Source organism: Amblyraja radiata, chromosome 20 (genome assembly GCF_010909765.2).
Source record: "Amblyraja radiata isolate CabotCenter1 chromosome 20, sAmbRad1.1.pri, whole genome shotgun sequence".
Classification (NCBI taxonomy): domain Eukaryota; kingdom Metazoa; phylum Chordata; class Chondrichthyes; order Rajiformes; family Rajidae; genus Amblyraja; species Amblyraja radiata.
In genome coordinates this window covers 12,759,222-12,786,548 of record NC_045975.1, presented here as the reverse complement: position 1 = coordinate 12,786,548, position 27,327 = coordinate 12,759,222, and the positions used below count along the sequence as shown (strand labels likewise).

The 27,327-nt window shown below is 45.8% G+C and overlaps 1 protein-coding gene across 10 annotated transcripts in view; it reads left to right on the top strand.

Moving 5' to 3' along the window:
- Positions 1-27,327, top strand: part of tead1 (TEA domain transcription factor 1) — a 174,269-nt gene that overhangs the window by 66,690 nt on the left and 80,252 nt on the right. For all 10 annotated transcript variants that reach the window (XM_033038855.1, XM_033038853.1, XM_033038852.1 and 7 more), the window contains exon 3: positions 9,507-9,761. In XM_033038855.1, coding sequence (XP_032894746.1) covers positions 9,614-9,761 — 148 coding nt within the window. In that variant the 5' untranslated portion in view covers positions 9,507-9,613. The remainder of the gene's footprint in view (positions 1-9,506; positions 9,762-27,327) is intronic.

Here is a 27,327-nt window from a genome sequence, read left to right as displayed (position 1 = left end):
GTCTGACCTGCTAAGTTACTCCAGCACTTTGACTTTTTTGGACAAAATCTATGACCGAGAGAGAGAGAGAGAGAGCAGATGAGGTCAAGGTAGACACTTCCGACGATGAACATTTCACCCAAGCTCTGATGTTGGTCTCCATTTGAATTTGTTACGGGGGGAAGGTTGAATGAACCAGCTTCAGATTTGAAGGAGAGAGGAGTATTGGTGAACCTTAACTATTATCTACAAATAAACTTCTGTTAAGTTTGGATTTGATTTTAAACCTATTATTCCAAATGTGTACAATAAAGATGACTGTGAAGGCAGTATAAACAGATTAAATAAGAATTTTCGTAAGAAAAAGGTGGAATGATATTGGGAGAGGAATTTTCGGAACAGTGGAGAGTTTGTTACAGCTTTGACTTGAATTGTTTGCTCCATATCTAGACGACTTCTCATCTCCAGCCGAACTCCTGATAATGCTCAGAGTCAAAGTGAATAAACACATTTTTGCCTTTTAGGTCAGAATTTTATCTTGTTGAAGTTTATTCTCTCTCTAATAATAGACCTTGAATTAGTTCCAGCACAATGCGGTAGTTGTTCGGCCCTCTGGAGTTTTGATTATTCTTTTTTTTTTCTCTCTCTCTCTCTCTCTCTCTCTCTCTCCCTTCCCTCTGGTAATTAATTGTGTTCTTTCCAAATGGAGGACAATACATTTTCTGTTCAAGTTGTGAGAGAAGACTGTACTCTTTGAGCTGGAAACCAAAAGGGAGCGTTTTATTGCTGATATTTTTTTCTTATTAGCATGGTTCAGTTCCGAGCGAGACTGTTTTTGCATTTCACATGGCCTTGCGCTGAAAGTGATTGTTGTTGCTTTGAGCTGCTTGCTATGCAAGTTGCGTGCTACCAGGGTAAGAGCTGGGATGGGGAGGAGGGTTTGAGTCAGAACTGCATTGTCAGCATTTAAGACACCTAGAAAAGAGGGAGGAATTCAGCGGAGGCTGCTCATTTGCATGCTTTCTGCTGACTTTTAGTGCAAGCTTTCCCCTGGCTGACTGTCCCTCCCTCCCTTCCTCTTCCGCCCCCCCCCCCCCGCCCCATCTCCCCCCAAGTCACTTTGGGTTTAGACACATGGTCCAAGTTAGAAACATAGAAAATAGGTGCAGGAGTAGGCCATTCGGCCCTTCGAACCTTTCAATATGATCATGGTTGATCATCCAACTCAGTATCCTGTATCTGCCTTCTCTCCATACCCCCTGATCCATTTAGTCACAAGGGCTACATCTAACTCCCTCTTAAATATAGCCAATTAACTGACCTCAACTACCTTCTGTGGCAGAGAATTCCACAGATTCACCACTCTCTGTGTTTGACCCCTTGTTCTGGACTTCCCCAACATCGGGAACAATCTTCCTGCATCTAGCCTGTCCAACCCCTTAAGAATTTTGTACGTTTCTATAAGATCCCCCCTCAATCTTCTAAATTCTAGCGAGTACAAGCCGAGTCTATCCGGTCTTTCTTCATATGAAAGTCCTGACATCCCAGGAATCAGTCTGGTGAACCTTCTCTGTACTCCCTCTATGGCAACAATGTCTTTCCTCAGATTCTTTCACAAGCTATTGCCTGCGATCTATGATCTACGAAGATGGTGAGGGAGACTGGGATGAACGTTGCGAAGGAACTTGGAATGATTCTCTGTGAACAACATGTAATATTACAAGAGTCTAGAGTACTTCATCTCATATGGAAAAATTACATTCTTTCTTTCTGCAGCTTAGCAGCACCATAATTGCAATGACGCACAGATAATAATCATACAAAAGAATTATCACTGTAATACCAGGTGACCAAATAGAGCAAAACCAGTCCATAGTGCAACTAAAGACACAATCCACTGGTGGTCATAGTTGCTGAGGTTAGTGTTGTGCAGTTTTCCAAGAGCCCGATGGATTCGGGCAAGAAACTGTCCTTAAACTTGGTGGTCACAGTGCTCAGGCTCCCGTACCATCTTCCAGATGGTAGTGGCTTAGTGAGAGTGTGGCCAGGGTGGTGTGAGTCTTCAATGATATGAGCTGCCTTTTGATGCAGCGTCTTGTATGGAACCCGCTCGATGGTGGGGAGGACAGAAGCTGCAATGGACTGAGCAGTGTTTATCAGTCTCCGTCGCGTCTAGTGGACACAGCGGTACAATGGTAGAGTTGCTGCCTTGCAGAGCCTGAGACCTGGGTTCGATCCTGACTGCGGGTGCTGTCCGTACGGAGTTTGTACGCTCTCTGTGTAATTGTGTGGCTTTTCTCCGGGTACTCTGGTTTCCTTCCATACTCCAATGACATACAGGTTTGTTGGTTAATTGGCTTCGGTAAAAGTTGCAAATTGTCCCTAGTGTGTAGGATAGTGTTAATGTGCGGGGTGATCGCTTGTTGGCGCGGACTTGGTGGGCCGAAGGGCCTGTTTCCATGCTGTATCCCTAAACTAAACACAAAGAACTGCTTACAAGAAAAAAAAGACACAGTGCTGGACTCCATATTGAGTTGGGGGAGGGGAACCCAACGGGTCCGTGCTTGGTCTAGTTTATCACTATTCCTCTCGGGACCCCAAGCGACCTCTCACGGAACCCTAGCGTTCTGGGGAGCCCCGGTTGAGAAACGCTGCTCTAGAGGTTTGGTAGAGTATTTGTTGACATACCAAATCTTCTGGATCTTCTCAGTAAGTCGAGGCATTGAAGCATTTTCAATTTGGAAAATGATAGCAGTATTTAAACCCCAGTCTCTTTGGATACTTGGAAGTCACCTAGTGCGGTGCTGTGGCTTTAATCCCAGGGTTGCAGTCACACAGCATGGAAATGGGCCCTTCAGCCCAATTTGCCCGCATCGACCAACATGCCCCATCTACGCTAGTCCCACCCGCCTGCGTTTGGCCCGTATCCCTCTAAACCTATCCCATCCATGTACCTGTCCAAATGTTTCTTAAACGTTGCACTAGTACCTGCCTCAATTATCTCCTCCGGCAGCTCGTTCCATACACCCACCATCCTCTGAGTTACCCCTTGGGTTCCTATTAAATCTTCCCCCCCCCCCCCCCACCTTAACCCGATATCCTGTGGTTTTTGATTCCCCTATACTGGGCAAGAGACTCCGTGCGTCAACCCGATCTATTCCTCTCTTGCAATAGGAACACAAACTAACAGATGACCGGGGACATGTATAGACGCTTGCATTGCCCCTTGTACTTTGGGCTTCACGCAAAGTTGAGAATGCCATGGAGTATTCAGAAGATAAGTAGAGAAACTTTACCTGATTCCATGGATGTATGACATTGGCTATGCGGATTGATGGGAGAAGCTGGGAATATTTTCCTTGATTGAGAAGGGATTTGACTCCTGAAGCAACTCTTTCACGCCCTCTTCTCTGGAGGTTCGGCCACGCACCCTTAACTCTTTCTTATTTGGTAATTCCTTTGTTCCACTTTGGTATTGTCTTAGCACTAATTCAGACTGCACTGCAATCTGAGCATCATTCTGTTGTTTTGCATTTGCTGTTGTATTTATTGTCATATCGACCATTATCATGTATTGGTTACTGTGTAAGCTTCATGCAAACTAGGAACTTCATTGCACCCCGGTGTACGTGACAATAAACTAATCTGAATTATCAGTCATGTGTATATGTGTGGATTGATTAAAGGAAGCCAGCATGGATTTGTTAAAGACATATTGTGTCCATCTAATTTGATGGACATGATGAAGTAGCAGAGGGAATTGATGAGGGACAAGTGGTTAATTACATGAACCTCCGAAAGACATTTGATGACATGCTGCGTGGTAAAGATGTCATTAAGATGGAGGGCCATGGAATAAAAGTGTAGCAGCATGGGTGGATGATTCGCAGACTTTGGATTTTAGAAATACAGCGTGGAAACAGGTCCTTCTGCCCACTGGGTCCGCGCCTACCAGTGCTGACAGCACCAGAGACCCGGGTTCGATTCTGAGTACGGATGCTGTCAGTACGGAATTTGTACGTTCTCTCCGTGACTGCGTGGGTTTTCTCCGAGATCTTCGGTTTCCTCCCACATTCCAAAGACGTACAGGTTTGTAGGTTAATTGGCTTGGTATAAATGTAAATTGTCCCTAGTGTGTAGGATGGTGTTAATGTGTGGGGATCGCTGGTCGGTGTGGACTCGGTGGGCTGAAGGGCCTGTTTCCGCTCTGCATCTTTAAACTAAACAAAACTAAACCAAACCAATTAACCTACAAACCTGTAAGTCTTTGGAGTGTGTGAGGAAAGCAGAGCACCCGGAGAAAACCCACGCTGTCACGGAGAACGTACAAATTCCATATAGGCAACATTCGGGATCTCTCCCGGGCCTCTGGCGCTGTAAGGCAGTAGTTCTACCTCTGCACAACTGTGTTGCCCCGATAGAGATTGTTTGTTTCTTAGGCCGAGGGAAATATGCTGTGGGATTCTCTAGGTCACGGTGCCAGAAACAACGTTGCCTAATATACATTTAATGCGAGGGTACAGAGGAAACCGTTTACAAATAACAGGGAACTTGGAGGAATATTGAAATGTGACAGGGATATTTATAGACTTCAAGGAGCTCGGATGGTGAAGAAGCACATTGGCCTTCAGGACTAGAGGGTCTGAGCTATAGGGAGAGGTTGAGTAGGCTGGGTCTCTATTCCTTGGAGTGCAGGGGTGATCTTATTGAGGTGTATAAAATCATGAGAGGAATAGATTGGGTAGATGCACAAAATCTCTTGCCCAGAGTAGGGGAATCTAGGACCAGAGGACATAGGTTCAAGGTGAAGGGGAAAGGATTTAATAGGACTCTGAGAGGGAACTTTTTCACACAAAGGGTGGTGGATGTATTGAACCTTTCCTATCCATATACCAGAGGAGGTAGTTGAGGCTGGAACTATCCCAACATTTAAGAAACAGTTTGATAGGTACATGGAAAGGACAAGTTTGGAGATATATGGACCAAGTGCAGGGAGGTGGGACTAGTGGAGCTGGGACATGTTGGCCGGTATGGGCAAGCTGGGCCGAAGGGCCTGTTTCCACACTGTATCACTCAATGACTATCAGTCAGGGAATTGAGTCTAGAAGTTGGGATGTTATGTTCCAGTTGTACAAGATGTTGATGAGGCTGCAGTTGGAGTACATTGTGTTCAGTTTTGATCACCCTGCTACAGGAAGGATGTTAAGCTGGAAAGGGCGCAGAGAAGATTTATAAGGATGTTGCCAGGACTCTAGGGCCCGAGCTTCAGGGAGATGGAGGGCAGGATAGTACTATTCCTTGAAGCATCGGAGACTGAGGAGTGATGTTATGGAGGTGTATAATAAAATCAGAATAGGAATAGATAGGGAGAGTGCAGTCTTTTTTTCAGGGTATGGGAATTAAGAACTAGAAGACATTGGTTTAACGTGGAGGGGAAACATTTTGTAGGAACCTAAGGGACTGCCTGTTCACACAGAGGGTGTTAGGTAAATGGAACAAGCTGCCAGAGGAGGTGGTCAAGGCAGGTTCAGTAACAACATTTAAAAGATATTTGGACAGGTCTATGGAAAGGAAAGGTTTAGAGGGATATGGGCCAAACATGGGCAGCTCCGAAACTAGGCCCCTTCAGTCCACAGTGTCTCCCGAGCATGATGCCAATTTAAACTAAATTCTGCCTGCTCATGGTCCATATCCCTTCTTGCCTTGCACATCCATATGCCACTCTAAAAGCCTCATAAATACCACTCTGTATCTACCTCCACCTCCATCTCTAGCCACCCACCAATCTCTGGTTTTTTTTAAACTTACCCCACACATCTTTAGAAATTGCCTCTCTCGCCCTCAAACTGTATTTGACATTTCCACCCTGGAATGAAGGTTCAGATTGTCTATTCCATCTTTGCTTCTATCTACGTATAATTTTATACACTGGCAACAAGTCTTCCCTCAATCTCCAAAGTTCCAAATAAAACAATCCAAGTGTGTGCAACTACTCATTATAGTTAATACCTCTGTTCCAGGCAGCATTGTGGCAAACCTCTTCTGTACCCTTTCCAAAACCTCCACATCCTTCCTGTAATGGGGCGACCAGAACTGGACATAATACTTATAAATCAGTCTAACCAAAGTCCTATAAAGACACAGCATGACTTCCAGGCAGATTGTCTCGAGGGACGTAATTTCCAGAGCTGTGTGGAGAGGGTGGAGGGAGTGGGGTTGGCTGTATTGATCTTCACAAGACTGCTCTGAGCAAGATGGACAAAAGGCTTCCGTCCATGATGTCACATTCTGTGGTTTACTGAGCAAGTGGATGATTAAGATAAATACTTGGAAAGGAAATTGTTGCAATACTTTGAGGAAAGCGTGGGTGTGTTAGAGTAATTATGCACTCTCGCTGACCTATGTGAACCAGTGAGTTCCTGGAGCCATGGTCACCTCTTGTGCTGAAGCCCCTCAGCCCCTGTGCACTGAATCATCCTCTTTGTGGCCTTGACGTCGAGACGCAAGGTAGAGGAATAAAGTAGGGTTGCCAACTCTCTCACTCCCAAATAAGGGACCAATGGTCAAAATGGGGGACAAATTCCCGACGGCAATTCGTTTACCGACTTGGTCGTGGCTGGGTGAATGATGAGTTGACCCGGGTGCTGGACTGCACACAAAGCCCAGCCGGCGGGCCAGCTGAGGAGTTTTGGCACCCCATACAACTCATGAACCGATGATCGGCCAGGAGAAGGAGGGGTGGTGGTGGTGTCGGCGGTAAGCGAAGGTCCGAAGGTCAGACAGCTGGCCGGGCTGCCGACCGACGGGGCCGCGGGCGAGGCGCTGCTGCTGCACTCCATGGGCTGCACTACATCGGGACGGGCGAGGCGCTGCTGCTGCACTCCATGGGCTGCACTACATCGGGACGGGTGAGACGGGGCTGGACGCGGCGCTCCGACCCGACAGTCCCCTCGACCCGAGTAGCAGCAGTCAAATACAGGACAAGGGCGGTCCCGTATGGGACGAAACAATTTAGCCCAATATATGGGATGTCCCGGCTAATACGAGTCAGTTGGCAACCCTAGAATAAAGTGACCTGAAGATATGCGGCTCGCTCAACGCAAAGGCACGTAGAAGTGGTTTAGGATTACTGAGGTACAGTATCCAATCAAACCATAATACATGAGTACAATCAAGCTAAACTCCAGTACAATAAGTAGAGCAAAGAGAAAGATACAGAGTGCAGAATAGAATTTTCTTTTAGTTTTGAGATACAGCATGGAAACAGGCCCTTCGGCCCACCGAGTCCATGCTGACTCGCGATCCCCGCACATTAACTCTATCCTAGTGTTAACTGGGGGGGAAGGAATGACCGGGGCGGGAAAGGTTTTTGATTATGGTTGGATGCTTTGCCAAGGAAACGTGGAGTGTAAATGGTTGGGAGTGCGAGGGACTAGTACATCAACAACATTTAAAAGACATTTGGACACTCCATGGATAGGAAAGGTTTAGAGGAACATGGGCTAGGCATAGGCAAATGGATGCCCATGCTTGGATGGGACATCTTGGTTAGCATCAGCATGTGTTGGTCAGAACGGCCTGCTTCCATTGTTTATGTATGTATGGCTCTAACCTGGGTGACTGCTTTGTGTGCCATGACCTACGGAGCCTTGTAATGATGGCTAGCAAGTTGCATTCTTTCAGTATAATGGAAAAGCTGGGCTGAATAGCCTCCTCTTCTGTAAAAATTCTATGGTTCTTCTGACCCAATTAGTAGCACTGTGCCTAGGTTGGTCTCCATCTCAATTTTAAGTTATTAAGTATTGGAACGCAGTGGAACAAAAACAGAAATGCTGGAAGAACTCAGGCAGTCAAGCAGCATCTGTGGAAAGAAACCAGTCAATGGTTTGGGTCAATGTCCCTTCCTCAGATGATGTACATTAGAGGTTGGCATTCCTGGTTCTTCCAGACTGTTGCCTTAGATGCGTAAACCTCTTGGTGAGATGAATGGTATAAGGTCACAAGTGGTAGGAGTAGAGTTAGGCCATTCGGCCCATCAAGTCCATGGTTGATCTATCTCTCACACCAACCCATTCTCCTGCCTTCTCCCCATAACCTCTGACACCTGAACTAATCATGAATCTATCTATGCCTTAAAAATATCCACTGACGACCTCCACAGCCTTCTGTGGGAAAGAATTCCACAGATTCACCACCCTCTGACTAAATAAATTTATCTTCACCTCCTTCCGAAAAGAGCGTCCTTTAATTCTGAGGCTGTGACCTCTAGTCCTAGGCTCTCTCACTAGTGGAAACATCCTCTCCACATTCACTCTATCCAAGCCTTTCTGTATGTTTCATTGAGGTCCCCCCTCATTCTTCTAAATCATAGTCTTCTAAACTAAGTTAGCTTTCAATGCAAGGGATCTGGAATGCAAGAGTAAGGATATTTTGCTGTAATTTTAATGAGATGTATTAAATTATCGTATCCATTAAAGTCTCTGTACCAAGTAACTCACTTGGAGGGCATATAGTGTGGATTTACCAGGTTGACCCTTGGGATGAGTTTGATACCTCCTTGGAGAAGAATTGCCTTAGATGATGCACTTTGTTATTTCAAACCGGGGAAGGACTTAAACCCCTGTCTCACGGTGCGAGTTGACACAAGAGGTACCCCGAGTTCAAACTCGTAATAACGTACGATTAACGTAGCTGTAACGTCGGAACTCGTGGACGCAACTTAGAGACTCGTGCCGCTAACGGCAGGTATCCGTGAAACCTGTCACCCAGTAAGTGGTCAAGCCCAGGAGAGTGTTGTGGAAGAAAGATCTGGTGCATCGTTCCCTAAAAGTGGGGACTGAAGAACAGCTGGTGAAGAAGGTGCTTGGCATGCTTACCTGCATTGGGAAGGACACTGAGTGCAATAGTTGGGACATCAAGATGAGTTTTACAAGTTGTTGGTGAGACCACATGGAGTACTGTATGCAGTTCTGGTCGCCCAACTAGAGGGAGGGGTTGGATAGCCTTATTTCCTCCCTCTTTGGAGCATAGGAGGCTGAGGGGCGACTTTATTGCAGTGCTCGGGATCATGAGGAGCACGGATAGAGTGAACACTGTCTTTTTTCCAGGTTAGAGGATTCTAAAACTAGAGGGCATTGGCTTAAGGTGAAAGGAGAGAGATTTAACAGGGGCCTCGGGCAACTTTTGTACTCAAAGGGTAGTCCATATCTAGAATGGGCTACCAGAGGAAGCTATAGCAGTAGTTACAATTACAATTTTCAGAAGACATTTGAACAGGTATAAGGATAGGAAATGTTTAGATGGACATGGGCCACATACAGGAGTTTGAAGAAGGGCCCCAACCTGAAACAATGTCTGCCCATTTCCCTCCACGTATCCTGCCTGACTCGCTGAGTTCCTCCAGCGCTTTGTTTTTGCTCAGGATTCCAGCATCTGCAGTCTCTCAAATGCTTGGTGTATCTATGCACATGTGCATTGAAGAGCTAAATGCAGGTATTAAACGTATGGGTCTTTTGGTTTCTCCCCAGATTTTCTCCTTGGTGGGCTCCAGGCCTAGGGCTTGGGGAAATCCGGTATCGCCATAGATTCCAACAACTGGAGCGGCAGCGAGAGCCCTGCCGAGGACCTGGACAGGATGACCGACTCGGCGGACAAGCCGTTGGACAATGACGCGGAAGGAGTGTGGAGCCCGGACATCGAGCAGAGCTTCCAGGAGGCACTGGCCATCTACCCGCCCTGCGGGAGAAGGAAGATCATCCTGTCGGACGAAGGCAAAATGTACGGTGAGTCACCGAGAGAGCAGCAGCAGAGAAGGAGAGAGAGAGAGAGAGAGAGAGAGAGAGAGAGAGAGAGAGACGTCACTGGGAGCAGATGGTACCAAGGCAGCTGCCAGCTGAGCTCCTGTCTCCGTGCCTCCCTCGTTTCTTTCATCCTCGCCTCTTTCTCCACACCCCCCCCCCCCCCCTCCCCATAACCCCTAAAACCAAATGCCTCTCTGCATAGTTTTCGAATGAAGTAATGGAAACCAGGGGAAGACTTTCCTTTCACATGCGATGCTTTGCAATCACGAGTGGTGGCAGTTTTCTGCTCTGCAGCTGTCATTCTGAGGGAATTGCATTAAAAAAAACAAGTATTGTGCTCACAAAGCGAGTCTTGCAGCTGGCGTGTGGATACAAGGCCAGATGGGGGGTGGTGGTGGTGGTGGGGGGGGGGGGGGGGGGGGGGGGGGGGGGGGGGGGGGGAGGAGAGGAGTTGTTTGCTGCCGAGTGGCTGGGCTAGGTACCCTGACGCTAATTACAAGAAAGGTTTAGAATTTAGGTCATAACATCTTTAACCTAGGATTGGTATTCTGTCTTGGAGATTAATTCGGTCACACGAATCCCTTTTAAAGGAAGGGCAGATTTTAGACGCACTGTGTTGGACTGATCATTTACAGGCCTGTGTTTCAGACGTCAGGGTAAGTGGGACCAAGTGTTTCCTGTGTCAGCAACAAGAGGATATTTCACACAATACTTAGTGGGGACAGAAGAGACATTTTCTTCTTCAAAGCAAGTTGTTATGGTCCAGAATTCTCAGTTTGGACAAGATTCACTACATCCTAACAGAGCTATTACTGTGATGGTACTCCTAAAAAACATATATTAAACGCAGGTTTTTCAATTTTTTTTGTATTCTTCATTTTACAAAACGATTGGTAAGATTGGAAAAAAAATCTAATTAAATTAGGTGATCAAACCCTGTAACAGGCTAAGCAGCTTAAAGTATTATGATCCGCTATAGACACCGAGAAACAATATGGTGGACGAAACAATGAACTGGATCTTAAAGAGACGCGGTTTGATAGATTGATACTTTATAGTCATGTGTACTTGGTACAATTAAATTCTTTATTTTGCAAACAATATACAAGTATGCAAAGAGTTTGGTGCCGATAAAGTTACAAAAAGTATTCAACATAGCCCTGAACCATGGTCCCTCTTCCTTCTCGCCCCTCTCTCCAGGTGAGTCCCTCCTCACCTCCCCTCCCCTGCCGAGTCCCTCCTTGCTCGTCCTTGTCCCTTGTTCTCGCCGGTCACTTTGGCCGCCGGGCTCGTCTTGACCGGCACCGTGTCGGGTCCACGGCTGCACCGCGCTCGCCGGGAGGATAAATATCAGAAAAGGAGAGACAACATTGCAGGGCTTTGTGCGGAGTGAGAGGGGCTAAGCAGAGCTGCCTCAGGCTGATTGGGCCCAATGGCTGTGTCTTGTCATGTGTTGAACCAGCTTCAATTCTTCACACTGATTGTGGTCAACGAGTACGGGTGCAGCATGTACGTGCAACATCGAACAGTACGACCCAGGAACAGGCCCTTCGGCCCACAATGTCTGTGCTGAAAATGATGCCAAGTTAAAGTAATCAACTCTGCTTACACATGACCCATATTCCTTTATACGCTGTATATCCATGTGCCTATCCGAAAGTTTAAATGTTCCTATCGTATCTACCTCCACCACCTCTGGCAGCATCCAAAAGATGTGTGGGTTTGTAAATTAATTGGCTACTGTAAATTGCCCCTAGTGTGTGGAGAGTAGATGAGAAAATGGGTTAACATAGAACCATTGTGAAATGGTGATCAATACTCAGCGTGTTGTAAGTGGGCCGAAGGACTTGTTTTCTTTCAATTTTAATCAATCTGTTGCAATTGAAGGTGTAGGAACGAACTGCAGATGCTAGTTTACACCAAAGATAGACACACAAAGTGCTGGAGTAACTCAGCGGTTCTGGCAGCATCTCTGGAGAAAAGGAATTTGGGTCGAAATCCTTCAGACTGACCCGCTGAGTTACTCCAGCATTTTGTGTCTTATCTTCTGTTGCAGTTGAATATGGTTTGATTGCAGTCTGGTATAGTATGATTTGACTGGATAGCACACAAACAAAAGCTTTTTACTGCATCTCGCTGCTCGGAAGGACAATGAGCCAATACCAGTACCATTTCATTATCACGTTGCTGTCTTTGGGAGCTTGTTTTATTCTAATTGGCGGTTGCTTTGTTGAACATCACAGCGATGACTAAGTTTCAAACATGTTTAGTGGCTGTAATACATTTTTGAGAGTTTCTGGAAAGGAAGTGATGGGCGCGAAAGGAATAAACGCTGTTTTGCATTGTGGGGTCCTGAATGTTTCTCTGTGCAGTGGCTTCATCCTACAAACTGAAACTAGATTGGCACTCGTTAGTTTAGAATTCAGTCAATTAAAGAAAGCCAAGATCTTCTCTATTTCCTGGTTTGGTTCTATCTGTTGCATTGAAATTAGGTGCTTTTATTAATTACTGTCAAAATGTTCCTAATTCCACTCTATTCTTAAGTCCTCTTCACGCACTATTCATGTATTTCTAACACAAGTAGATCGAGTCGTGCACTTGCCTTCATCGGTCAGGGTATTTAAATTTTTTTTTTTTTTTTTTGCACTAATTACATGTCTGCACTGAGTAGGAGCTGCTTTTAATCTCATTGTACATGTGTATAGTGACAATAAAATGGCATTCTATTCTATTCATTCTATAAGAGTCAGCAAGTCACGACACAGCTTTTCGGACTTTGGTCAGGCTGTATTTGGCGCATTGTGTCCGGTTCAGTTCACCCCGTTAAAAGAGGCATGTGGTGGGTTTGGAGAGGGAGCAGAATTGTGTATCAAAATGCTACCTGGATGAGAGTATATTTGCTATAAGGAGAGGCTGGATAGACCTGGATTGTTTTCTCTGGATTGTTGGAGGTTGAGGGGAGACCTAACAGAAGTATTCCCGGGATCCTTTACCCAGGTTAGGGGAAATAAAAACAAGAGGACATATGTTTGAGGTGAGAGGGACAAGGTTTAATATGAAACTGCGGGCCAATGTTTTCATTTGGAGGGTGCTGGGTAGATGAAAAGAGCTGCCAGAGGAGGTAGTTGAAACAGATATTAGAACAGACATTTAGACAGGTACATGGATAGGAAATGTTTAGAGGGATATGGGCCAAAGCAGGGAAACTGGACCAACAAAGATGGGGCATCTTGTTCGCTGTGGACAAGATGGGCCGAATGCCCAGTTTACGTGCTGGATGACTCAATGAATCTATATAAAATTAGATAGGGTAAACAGTAAGAGTCTTTTCCCCAGGGTGGTAATGTCAAGGACTAGAGGGCACAGCATTATAGTGAGAGAGGCAAGTTATTGAGGATATTCAATATCCTTGAGGATATTCGGGGCAAGTTTTTTTTTTACACAGAATGGTGGGTGTCTGGAACATGCTGCAAGGTGTAGTGGTGGAGGCAGACATGCTAGAGATGTTTAAGAGACTTGTGCAGGGAATGGAAGGATATGGATTATATACAGCTTAATTAATGAGATTAGTTTTTCTTGGCATCATGTTCAGCATGGACCATGCGGGGCGAAGGGCCTATTCCTGTGCTGTACTGATTTAGTTTCTATATTATTCCCAAGGATCTTGGGAGACATTGTAAGTTTGATTTGCTTTTTCTTGTAGCCCACTATTTATAGTTCTTATGATGTCTTTAAATTACAAAGTAGTCTTGTAGAGGAACTCTTGTATGGAATCAGGCCCTTTGGCCCAATTTGCCCACTCAGACTAAAGTGCCACATATACACTAATCTCACATATACATTAATCCCACCCCCTTTGTTTGACACGTATCCCCACATACCTTTCCTATCCCTGTATTTGTTTAAATGTATTTTTAAAAAGTTAAAATGTCGTTTAAATAAGTTAAACGTTTACTGGGAAGGGGAAATATCAAAAGGATTTTGGACACAATGTGGTTTGTGTTTATTTTGCAATAAAATGTTTTATCCAAGAAATGGGAATTATCCACATCCCAGAAGTTTTCGTGTCACTTAGAAGGCAACGTGTTAGAATTTATATATTGAACTCCTCGGTGAAAATGCACAGAGAAAGCTAAGGATTTGGTTCAACAAAATATGCTACCATGAATGCTTTTGACTATTGCAGGTCATCTGTTCTCTTTCAATATCATAATGTAGCAAATGATTGTTTCATCTGAAGCCAGGCTCTCCATCTGTATGACTAGAAGTCTTGCATGTACGCAGGTCCGTTGCATCATGCCGTTAAGAGATAATTCATGCATTGGAAGTCACGAAGGCAAAGACGAAAATAATCGTTCATCTGTAAAGTTACTAATCAAGTAGGTAGTTACCTGCACATGATTACAGGGCACAAATTGTCCAGTCTGGCCAAATGAACCATGGTAGGGTTTTGGCTCCACACCAGCATCTTTCGATCTGCCTTCATTTTGCATGATTGCTGTGTCCATAGTTGATTAAATTAGATATTAATCCCTGATTCCACCACCTTCCTACGCAAGGAGCGATTGACCAAGTAATCTACTGGCCCACACATTCGGGGTGTGGTATCACGGGGTGAATGTGCAAACTCCTTATACATTGTAGGTCAGGATTGAACTTGGGTTGCTGGAAGTGTGCATCAGTGTCATCCACGGTCACCAAGTATGGATTTAGAACTTGCACTGAGGTGGACAGTAGTTTAGAGGGTTATGGGCCAAATGCAGGGAAATATGACCAACCCTGAATGCCAACTTGGTCGACATGGGCAAGGTGGGCTGAAGGGCCTGCTCCGTGCTGCATAGCTCAGGCTCTGACTGAGATGGAATGAAAGATTTGTATGACATGTGACATTGTTGTGAAAATACCAATTAACCCTTCACAATACGATATCAATATTGGACTGTTCCTTAGTTGATGTCCGTGTAATATTGTGTAGGAAAAATATTCCTTGTATTTGTCATCCAAACACCATTAGGACGGCATGGTGGTGCAGTGGTAGAATCGCTGCCTTACCAGCGCCAGAGACCCGGGTTCGATCCTGATTACAGATGCTGTCTGTGCGGAGTCTGTACGTTCTCCCCGCGACCGTGTGGGTTTTCCCCGGTTTGTAGGCTAATTAGCTTTGGTAAAATTGCAAATTGTCCCTAGTGGATATTGTCCCAAAGGAAATGTTTAAGGCGGAGATAGACATATTCTTGATTAGTAAGGATGTAATAGATAACGGGGAGAAGGCAGGAGAATGGGATTGAGAGTGAAAGATAGATTAGCCATAATTAAATGGCAGAGTAGACTTGATGGGCCGAATGGCCTAATTCTGCTCCTAGACTATTGAACTTGGTGTGTAGGACAGTGCTGGTGTTGGGAGATGGCTGGTCAGCAAGGACTCATTGGGCAGAATAACCTGTTTCTGTGCTGTATCTCCAGGCTACTCTAAACCATTGACCACATTCATTCATCCTTTCCTTCACAAGTTCCTTATTGCATCACTTTTGTTACAAGGTACTCTTGTTTCGTATTCTGATGCTCCCCCCCATTCAGTGTTCCTGCCGCTATGGTTCTGCAAATGACTCACACCTGTGTATTTTGGCCTCACCGCCTCCTTGTCTCCATGCAAACTGATTCTACTTCCTGGTTGTCTCAGCCAAGATGGTCTCGTGGACTCTGCCAGAGGAAAGAAATTGTAATTTTCTAGTATAACTTTAAAGAATTAATTGGAAATAAAACGTAGTCGGGCAGAATAAGTAACGTTGCAAATTCCGGGATCACAGAGTGGATGAGACGCATAGACCCTGCCTCGCCCTAACCATGCAGGGTGAGCTCCTGAGTGTGTTGACACTGTACATTGCCCGGATCAAAGCGTGTGCTGCTTTGTATCATATTGTGTGGACGTGTGCTGTAGATCGGAGTGTTAAGTCCGTCAATTTTCACCTGCCAGTTTCGTTCATTTCCTTTCAAGCCAGTTTTTTTTAGCAGTGGTTACTTTGGAAAAAATGGTAACCTTTTTTGTTTAGTAGCTGGTAGACTGTCCAACATTTTCGTGCTGTGTAAATATTTCCACCCATCTGTTAAGCAAGTGGTTTGGAAGCAGGCTGTTAAATCTGCGCCTCTTCTCCAATGGCATTCGTCAGCAGGTAAATGTGCAAGGGTGGTGTAGCGGTAGAACTACTGCCTTTCACTGCCAGAGACCCGGGTTCAATCCTGATTACGGGTGTTGTCTGTGCAGAGTTTGTATGTTCTCCCCATGACCTGCGTGGGTATTCTCCTGCACTCCACAAAGATGTACAGGTTTGTAGGTTAATTTGGCTTGATAAAATTGATAAATATATAAACGTACAACCGTCCTTCGTGTGTGTAGGGTAATGTTAATGTGTGGGGATCGTTGGTTAGTGCGGACTTGGTGGGCCGACGGGTCTGCTTCCGCACTGTATCTCTACACTAAACTAAACTCAAAGAATCACGTTCCCCTTTCATTAAAATTAGAAGTGCGTAGACTCACAAACAAGTCAACCCCAACTTGCCTTCCACCTACACATCCTTGTGTTATCCTGGATGCACAAAATGCTCTCAAACATTCACACCCGATTCTGCCTGTTCCCTCACTTGTGTGAATACACGCGTGCACACGTCTGGCCTCGGCACAGTAGAGGTTAATCTGTGTAAATTACAAGTGTAAATTAGTTAACACAATATACAGATTCAAAGTTCCTACATCTACCAGAATACTAGCAAAAGTTAATGTGGGACTTTAAAGAATGAGACAGGAGAAGTTATATTGGGGTCATGACAGAGAAATGAATCAAATATTAGTAAGTCTTCATTGAAACTGCTGCAGAAAATAGCCCAGGAAACAATGCAGAGCTATAGTTGGCCGTGAATAACTCGAGAGCAATGGGCATTTCTGTGGAAATATAGAAGACACCAGGTTGGTGTGTTGCCCTCCCGGATGTCTGGGATGTTCTGACAGGGGAGTGTGAACAGCCAGAGGATGCTGTACATGTAGGTACCAATAACATAGATAAGGGAAGGGATGAGGTCCTCCAATTGATGTGTGAGGAGCTACACAGCCATTTAAAGAGCTGGACCTCAAAAGTTGTTGTCTCTAGATTGCTTTCGGTTCCACAAGTTACCGAGTGTAGGCATAGAAAGATGGGTTAGATGAATAGATGACTGACGAGATATTGCAGGAAGATGGGCTTTAGGTTTTTGGGTCATTGGGACTATTTCAGGGGAAGGTGGGGTGGGTTACACCTTAACCAGAGTGGGACCAACATACTTTCTGGGGAGCATGGTGTTGGGGAAGGTTTACACTGAGTTGACTGGGGAAGGGAGGAGTAGTTCAGATGGAGAGGCACAATGGGGGTTCTGGGGCCAAGTCAGGAGAATAGGGTTAGTGATGGAGGGGTAGATCAGCCATGATTGAATGGCGGAGTAGACTTGATGGGCCGAATGGCCTAATTCTGCTCCTATCGCTTATGGCCTTGTGACAATCACCTGGAGGAGAAACGGTCATTGTTCATGTCAGTTCCTGCACCATTAAGAAAATTGCCCTTTATAAAAAAACCGCAACTGGCTCACTCATCCTTCAGCCGAGGAATCATGCTGTCCTTATCCCCATCCCGTCCTACAGATAACTTCAGACCAACAACCATGCTGTTGACTCTTACATGCCATGGAGTCATAGCGCTGTACAGCATGGAAACAGGGCCTTCATCCACCTTGTCCATGCCGACTTAGTTGGTATGCTGGGCCAGTCCCATTTCCCTGCATTTGGCCCTCATCACTCTAAAGCCCTTCCTATCCATATGTCGTGTGAGTTGCCCAAGGTGTTTCAGAGTGGCATGCCAGTGCATCCCACAGCTTGAAATACAGAACCAATCTCAACACCGATATCGCACGAATCATACAGTTAGTTACATTGTAGTTGGTGGGATCCCGCTGTGTAAGCACAGACTCCTGCATTTTCTGCATTAGAATTGCGTTGCTATTTGTAGGTCCTGTGGTAACGGCAAGCACGGAGCTAATGGCGGGCTCATCATCTTCCAGCTTTGATTACTTCCCAAGTTCTTCACTCACATGAACCCATTTTATTCCCAAGTCATTCCGCAGTGCTGGCCTAGACACGGGCAGCTCTGTTATGGGGGAATGGAAGGTTGCGCTAGATGTCGTATGGCACACTGACTGAGATAACGCCTGCTTTAGCTGTCTTTCCTTTGTCCTGCCCTTCTGTTGGCCAAGTATATCGTTAATTAGCAACTGTTTCCCTGGTAACTGTTTCCTAATCCAAAACAATGTCTTATCTTCCCTTCTTTCTGGCCTCTGCTTATTTCACTGTTTACCTGGTGGCAGATTATTATTTTTTTGTCCACTCTCTCGCTGGCTGTCGTGTCCTGCCTTCGACCAGCCCAGCCACTGAGAAATTAATTTCCAAATCGGAGTTACCCACAGCCCAGAGACTGGGTCTGAGCTTCCCCCGCCCGAAGATTTCAGAACTGTGTACCAAAATTAGGGGAAAACAAGAAAAACAAAACCCCATGAAAATTAGAATGCAAATGAATACAAGAGGCTGCTCAATTAATAGCGAACCAGTTTGTACTGCTGGAGAATCTCCAACTTGACTGGTGGAGGAAAGTTAAACATAAGGATTTGCATTTGTAGTTTTAATTTGATTTGGCTGATAAAACTCTCCCTTTCATGATGTAGATGATGTCATCTTTTTATCCAGACAATGGCTTTGATGAGACCACCCTTATTTGGCTTTTGAATTTAATGGAAACCAGGCTATCTGTTGACTTCACACAAACTCTGGTTGTGGGACTCTCGCTGATGTTCTAGGAGCGTAAGGTACACAAAAATGCCGGAGAAACTCAGCGGGTGCAGCAGCATCTATGGAGCGAAGGAAATAGGCAATGTTTCGGGCCAAAACCCTTCTTCAGACTGATGGGGGGTGGGGGCGGGGAGAAGAAAGGAAAAAGGAGAAGGAGGAGCCCGAGGGCTGAGGGAGAGATAAGAAAGGGAGGAGACAGCAAGGGCTAACAAAATTGAGAGAATTCAATGTTCATGCCCCAATGATGCAGACTCCCCAAGCGGAATATGAGGTGCTGCTCTTCGCTCTGACCATGGAGGAGACTGGAAATTGGAGGAACAGCACCTCATATTCCGCTTGGGGAGTCTGCATCCTGGGGGCATGAACATTGAATTCTCCCAATTTTGTTAGCCCTTGCTGTCTCCTCCCCTTCCTATCTCTCCCTCAGCCCTCGGGCTCCTCCTCCTCCTTTTTCCCCTTTCTTCTCCCCGCCCCCACCCCCCATCAGTCTGAAGAAGGGTTTCGGCCCGAAACGTTGCCTATTTCCTTCGCTCCATAGATGCTGCTGCACCCGCTGAGTTTCTCCGGCATTTTTTGTGTACCTTCGATTTTCCAGCATCTGCAGTTCCTTCTTAAACAATTCTAGGAGCGTAAACTTGATTCATTTTGTCCCTCCCTCCCCCTGGTGTGCAAGATGCTAAAAGTGAGAGTTACTCAGAGAGTGGTGAGAATGTGCAGCTCTCTCTCTTACTTCCATGGTGCGGATGGGTTTAAGAGGGAGGCAAGGAGTGAGAACATAGAACAGGACAGCACTGAAACAGGCCCTTCCACCCACTATGTCTGTGCCATCCATGATGTCAAATTATGCTCATCTTCTCTGCCTGCACCTGATTCCTCCATATCCACGTGCCAATCTAAAATGCTGCTCTCACATCTGCTTCCACCACTACCCCCCGCAGTGCACCCCAGGCACTCACCACCCTTTTTTAAAAAGAAAAATCTTGCCCAGCACACCACCTTTAAACTTTTCCCCTCTAACCTTAAAGCCTATGCCCTCCAGCCATTGTCATTTCCACCCCAGGCAAAAAAGTTTCTGAATGGTTCTAAAACTCTCATCTTGTTTGTTTGTATGCGTGCGTGCGTGTGCATGATATACAGTTCATAACTGTATATGGTGAGCATTCCTCACTGGCAATACCAGCTTATTAGTTGCCCTGAACTGTGTGTGTGTTGCTGGTTCAAAATGAAGGAGTGAATCAGTGGCATTCCAGTTGTCCAAAGTTCCCACAGTCCAAATGGGATCAGAACGCCAGATTTCCTCTCCAATGTAAATTAGGCAGCACAATGGCGCAGCTGGTAGAGCTGCTGTCTTACCATCCTGGGTTCAATCCTAACCTTGGGGTCTGGATGTGTGGAGTTTGCACATTCTCCCTGTGACCCAACTGGCTACTTCTATCACGGCCACCATGAGACTAGCCATTGATACAGGGAGACAGACACAAGAAAGTGCTGACGCTGGAATCATGAGTAAGAAGCAAAGTGCTCTGTTGGCTACTCCCCTCTCACCTGAGGTGCAGCCTGGTGCTGCCTATCTACAGCCCATATTGACCAATGTGGATGGAGGTGGTATTGTTTCTCGTGCTGCATTGGAGAATGCTAACATAATACTGAGTGAGGGGCAGGGTTAAACTATAATGAGAGAGATTCACTCTTGGCCAGAGTGGCTTGTGTCTGGTGGAAGCTGTTCGGTTGAAACCGTATTCTGGGAGAACATTTGGAAGAGTTGCCTGTTGAGATTTGACGGAGAGTCTCCGTACCAAATCATGACTAAATTAGGAATGTCAGCCCAGCCCAGCCCAGTGTGAGTAATTGCATCTTCACCCCGAGGTGAAGATGACACCATCTGCAAACCATTTCTGCAGTTATGTATTCTACATTGGAGTGGGGTTTTGCCCTTCTTCAGTGAGGAACTTGATATGGTTTGTGGCTTGTTAATGTATTTGACTTTTGGTGGCATTTGGAGAGCGTTCATGAGCCCGTTTACAGCTCGTGATTTCCTCCCGGGATCCGGGCGCAGTTGGAATATTTGGTTTGGAATTACTCCTGGGAAGTTGATGCACGTTGTAAGATAAACAGTGATGGGCCGGAAGATGCAAAAGCTTAAAATCAAGTACCGCCAAATATAGGAATAACTTCTTCCTTGCTGTTAGCAGCCTATTGAACGGGCCTCCCATAAACCAGGGTGTAGTCCTGATCCCTCAACCTATCACATTGTGGACCTTGCACTTTTTAAATTTCTGTACTTTCTGTGTAACTAAAACTGGAACGCTGTAACACCATATATTCCACATTCTAGTATTTTTCTCTTTGTTCTCGTATAAAGTTTGATTGAGTGTGACGGGATGGCACGCAGACACTTTTTCTCATTGTACTTCAGTTCACGAGACAATAATAAACGGTCACCAACACTGGGCATCACTGTGGTCCACACATCTGAAGATAATGGGTTGGTGTGAGACGTTGCTGACAGTCAAGCTGTGTGTTCTTCCCCTCAGGTTTGGGCAGGATAGTGGTTGGGGCATAACTTTCCCTGCCACAGGACCATGGAGACCTTGTGGTGACCCTGTCCAAACTGGGTCCCTTGCTGTGGTCAATGGAGCTTGCCATCTGTCACCTCAGCTGGGGAACCTTTCCCTGAGCCCACTTCCTTGTCCTCTGACATGAGCGTGAAGAGCAATGTCCGAAACAAGCTTTCAGTTGTGTAGGAAGGAACTGCCGATGCTGGTTTAAGCCAAAGATAGACACAAAATGCTGGAGCAACTCAGCGAGACAGGCAGCATCTCTAGAGAGAAGGAATTGGTGACGTTTCGGGTCGAGACCCTTCTTCTTCAGAACCACAAATGTCACTCTCGACCAAAAATGTCACCCACTCCTTCTCTTCAGTGATGCTGCATGACAAGCTCTCAGTTGCCTGTTCAAACATTTATTTGAATGGGTTGGTATCATATTTCTAGATGCAAGAGACTGCAGATGGTGGAATTTAGAGCAAAAAACAAATTGCCGGAGGAACTCGGTATCTGCGGAGGCAAAGGGGTGACGTGGGTTCAAAGCCCGAATGCAAAGTCCTGATTCAAAAGGCCACCAGTCCATTCCCTCCACAGATGTGGCCTGGCCCGCTGAGTTCCTCCAGCACTTTGTTCTTTGCTCAGGATTCCAGCACCTACAGTCTCTTGTGTCTCCATGGCAAGCTGTTGTTTGGTAGGAAGACAGATTTCCATTTCATTGACACTTGGAATGGCTTGAGGAAGTCCCTTGGGCTTTGTGTTCTGCTGTTCGTATGGTTGTATCAGGAATGTAGGGTCGGTTGGTCGGGAACAAAGTAACAAAAGGCACCATCTGTTTGTATTCAATGCATGCAGGCATCCTTAATGCATCCTTCCTCCTTGCTTTTTGATGGTTACAGGTCTGAATCTAAAGATTATCTATTTATCTGAAAATAAAATTGATTTGTGTTGGCACGTTTGACAGCAATTGTACTTCACATTTTTGAAAGCAAAGAAAAAGACATAGTACTTCCAGCAACATGTAGTCTATGGATGTCCATAGAATATTGAAGAGTACAGGGTAGACTAAAAAATGCTGGAGTAACTCAGCGGGTCAGGCAGCATCTCTGGAGAGAAGGAATGGGTGACGCTTCTTCAGAAGGGTCTCGACCCGAAACGTCATCCATTCCTTCTCCCCAGAGATGCTGCCTGTCCATCTGAGTTACTCCAGCATTTTGTGTCTACCTTCAATTTAAACCAGCAACTATGATTCTTTCCTACACAGAAGAGTACAGCACAAGAACAGACCCTTCGGCCCATAATGTATGTGCTGAGCATGATGCCAAGCTAATCTGATCTGCCTACAACCCTCCATTCCCTGCATGCCCACGTGCCTATCTAAAAGTATTTTAAACCTATCTGCCTCCACTACCGGCACCCACCATCCTCTGTGTAAAAGAAATTTGCCCCGCACATCTCTTTAAACTTTGTAGACACAAGTGACAATTAAATTGAATCTTGAATCTTGAACTGCAGATGCTGGTTTACAAAAACAGATTCAATGTGTCCAGCAGTCTGAAGAGGGGTCCCAACCTGAGACGTTGCCTATATTCTCCAAAGATGCTGCGTGACCCTCTGATTTACTCCAGCACTTTGTGTTTTTCTTTTAAACATTGCCGCTTTCACCTTAAAGCTTTGCCCTCTAGTCTTTGACACTTCCACCCTTGGAAAAGTTCTATATCATTCTTAATTTGATTGATTTGTTCAAGATTCCAACATCTGCATTTTCTTGTGTCAGCAAAGACTTTCGGCTTGATATGTTAACCCTCTTCGTTTCTCTGCAGATGCAGCCTGACCTACAGAGTATTTCCAGGGTTTTTCTGCTTTTTTCGTGGGTAGATTTGACCATATTTAACATTTCATTTTAAGTTAACACTCCCGCCAGTGCAGATCTGTATCCATGCTGTGCAGGAGATATTCAGATTCAGATTCAGATTCAGATTCAACTTTAATTGTCATTGTCTGTGTACAGTACAGAGACAACGAAATGCATTTAAATTAAAGTTGAATCTGAATCTGAATCTGAATATCTCCTACACAGCATGGAGGCAGATCTGCACTGGCGGGAGTGTTAACTTAAATTGAGATATTGGGTTGAACTGCAAGCTCGACTTTCATTAAGGCAATTTATGGAACGTGGTATATATAAGCAGCGTGTGTTAGGATTAACGATCCAATTCAAAGGTGGGTAAAAGTTGTCTTCCATCAACCGAGACGTAGGCTTGATCAAAACTCAAAGTGCTGGAGGACAGGTAACATCTGAGGAAGGAATGAACAGGCAACATTTCAATAGACAATGGGTGCAGGAATAGGCCATTCGTCCCTTCGAGCCAGCACCGCCAGGTTGGGACCCATCCTCGGAGAGAGGGGGGAGAAGAAGGGGGACCTTTGGCCCAATTGGGATATTAGTGTTTATTTATTAATGTCACGTGTAATGAAGCTTGGGGTGTCACGGTGGCGCAGCAATAGAGTTGCTGCCTTGCAGTGCCAGAGACCGTGGTCTGATCCTGACTGTGCTGCTGTCTGTACGGAGTTTGTACGGTCTCCCTGTGATTGCGTGGGTTTAGTACGCGTGCTCCAGTTTCCTCCCACACTCCAAAGACGCACAGGTTTGTCGGTTAATTTGGCTTTGGTAAAAATTGTAAATTATCCCCGGTGTGTAGGATAGAGCTGGTGTGTGGGGATGACTGGTCGGCGCGGACTCGGTGGGCCGAAGGGCCCGTTTCTGCACTGTATTTCTAAACAAAACTAAAAATACAGTGTAAACACGTTGTTTTGCGTGTTATCCGGCCGGTAAACGCCATACATCAGTTGGTGTGATCTTTGACGATGTTGACCAACACCTTTAACCTCTGCTTTAAGGAGAGCAAACAGAGGCTCTCCAGCCTTTTCCATGCCCAACAGCTGCCAGACTTCCCTGGCAATTCTATCTCAGTCCTTGACCCACTCAGTGCACTGCCCCCAAAGTTGAATGTGGTGCTTTGCCAAGGGTTGACCCAACGATTTGCAAAGATTAAAAATCAAAACAAATCTGTTTCCCTTGTGACTGAAGGCCAGTTTGAGACCGTGTGCCCTGTAAATGACGCTATACCTGGGGAGTGTTGTCCTGCAGGGCTAAATGGGTGCTGAAAGAAGTCTAAACAGTGACATTTATTTCGTAGTCATTGTCCGGGCTTTCCGTGGTTAATAAGTATTTGTTGTACGTTGTGTCCTGTGGGTGAGAGATGTGGAGGGGAGAGAGCAGGCGGGGATATTCCGATAATCTCTGTAAATGTAAACAAAGCTGGAGGGACAACATTTAGTTTTTTGTGCCATTTCCTGAAACGGTCGAAAATTTTAAGTTGCATGTTTCCCTGACAAAGATTCAGGATCTTGTGTTCGGTTTGTGTAGTTTACACTGGCCACACTTGCACTCGTCTCTCTCCCAGTTTAGACAGTCGCCTTTGTTCCAGTTTTGATCTTACCGAGCACCATTTTGCCTTTAAAAAAACAAACTCAGCGGTTGGGTTGGGGTGGGTCTGGGAGTGAAATTGTGTGTAAAGTTCCCTGAGAGAGTGCGTGGGCTGGTCTCAAATTACACCATTTACATAGGCTCCTGCTGAACTGAACTCTGGTTTCAGATAGGTCCCCCTGTAGCCCCAGCAAGTTAACTGTTTCCTGACTGAATCCACTTCACACAACATAGAGCATAGAAACAGGCCATTCAGCCCATCAGCTTCATAGCAGAATTCAGGCCCCCAAAACACTTCCCACTTGTCGCTTTATCCCCTTAATATTCTTTTATCTTTTATCCTTGATCTTTAAACAAAGCTTAATTTATGGACACACGTAAAGATTTACAGAATGTAGAAACAAAGAACCACAGATGCTGGTTTATACCAAAGATAGTGACCCAAGGTGCTGGAGTAACGCAGCGGGTCAGGCAACATCTCTTGAGAAAAAGGACAGGTGACGTCCTTTTTCCAAAGGACTGAGATAAAGGACAGATTAAGGTCTGAAGAAGAGTCCTGACCCAAATCAACACCTGTCCATTCCCTCAAGATTACAGCATCTGCAGTCTCTTTTGTTTTAATTCACATACACATTTTGATTGGAATGTTATAGAGTGGAAAAGAAGGTCTGTGATATTCTACCATAACTAGGGGCATTGAGTATAAACATCAGGAAAGCATGTCACAGCTTTATAGGGCTTTGGTTAGGCCACATTTTGGAGTCTTGTGTGCAGTTCGGGTCGTTCGATTACAAGAAGGATGTGTAGCCTGTGGAGAGGGTGCAGGAGAGGTTTACTAGGATGCTGCCTGGATTAGAGGGTATCTCTATAATTATAAAACTCTAATCTTGGATGTGGATTTATTTATTTGTGTGTTTGTCTGTGATTCACATCTCCTCGAAAACACGACGCGCTAACGGTGAAATGTTTACATATTCCGATAGAGATTTATGCCATGATGTCAAAAGTCGCCTGATCTGAGCATTTGATTCATTATTTTCTTGAGTTATTTATTAAAATTGTTCACAAATCTGAAATCTTTTTTAAAGTTAACGAGCTGATGACGTCACAATGGCTCTGCTCCTCGCGGCCCGCTGCACAACTGTTTTCCACGCTTTCGACTGGTTTCCCAAGAGCTGCCGAGAGCTTTGGTCGAAGCGCGCCCGCAGCCTGTCCACACTGCTTCCGCCCAACCTGCGCTCCTTTAGTCAATGCCCGCTCGCCCCCTCGCGCCTCGGCTCGTGTCTCTCCCCCTCCCCTCTCTCCCCCCACTCCCCTCTCTCTCTCTCTCTCCCTCTCCCTCCTCCCCTCTACCCCTCGGCCCAGGCGTCCCCGCCTCTCTCCCCCTCAGCCCGGCCCTCCCCCCTCTCTCTCCCCCCTCTCTCTCCCCCCCTGTTCTAATTACCTATAAAGAGAGGGGAAGGGGAGTATGGAAAATGGGGAATTGAAGATGAGTGTATCGAGGAGGGGAATGGAGGGTGACTGGGTGGTAACAATGTGTGTGCACTGGAAGGGGAGGCGGAGAGTGATGCAGTGGAAAGCGAGCATTGTTACATGTGACTTGCGATGTGCTGACCACAACTGTGTCAGAATCGTACTTGAAAGTGAACAATTCGGTGTTGGTACAGTTGCATGGTAAGGTCGTACCTGGGTTTGTTTTCATTAGAACAAAGGAGACGGAGGAGAGATTTAATTAAATAATTTTATTTTATACTTCAAAGAGGCCAAGGGAGGGTGAGGTTTTCCTGGGCTCTCGCTCATTCTCTCTGTGCTGCCCATCTATATCTCCACTAGTCCTCACCTGTCCAATGTTCTGTCAGCAGCTCGGGTCATTTTTACTGCATTGCTTGTATAAACACAGCTGCCTGTAATGTTCATAAATGCACTAAAACAAAATGGCCCCATCTGTTGCCGAGTTTCACAACTTTTAACTGTTATTAATTCCGCTTGATAGCTTACAAATCAAAGTATGAACATTGAATTCTCCAATTTGAATAAAAGCCCACTTCCCTCTTCAGTGCACCCCTCCCCATCTCTCCCGCCACCTCACACCACACCAGTCTCATCCCAATCCACGTACACTTATCTCCCATCCCTAACTCCCATATTTCCTCCCCCCCCCCTTCCCACCCACCCACCCACCTTCCCTACCACCCATATCCCTCCCTCCAGCTTTACCTTTCACTCTTTACTCCTCGTCTGATTCACGGAGGTGCAGCGGTAAGGCTGCTGCCTCACTGTGCCAGAGACCCGGGTTTGATCCTGACTACGGGTGCTGCCTGTGTGGAGTTTGTACGTTTTCCCTGTGACCGTGTGGGTTTTCTCCGGATGCTCCGGTTCCCTCCCACATTCCAAAGACGAGCAGGTTAGTAGGTTAATTGGCTTCTGTAAATTGCTGCTAGAGTGTAGGATGTGAAAGTAAGATAACATAGAACTAGCGTATGGGAGATCACTGGTTGGCGGTGGGCCAAAGGGCCTGCTTTCACATTGTATCTCTACTCCACTCATCTGCCTTTCACACCCTCCTTGTCTGTATCCATTTGCCTGGCATTGTCCCTCCCCCCCCATCTCTCCCTCCCAACTTCTTCTCTCCCCTCCTCCATCAGTCTGAAG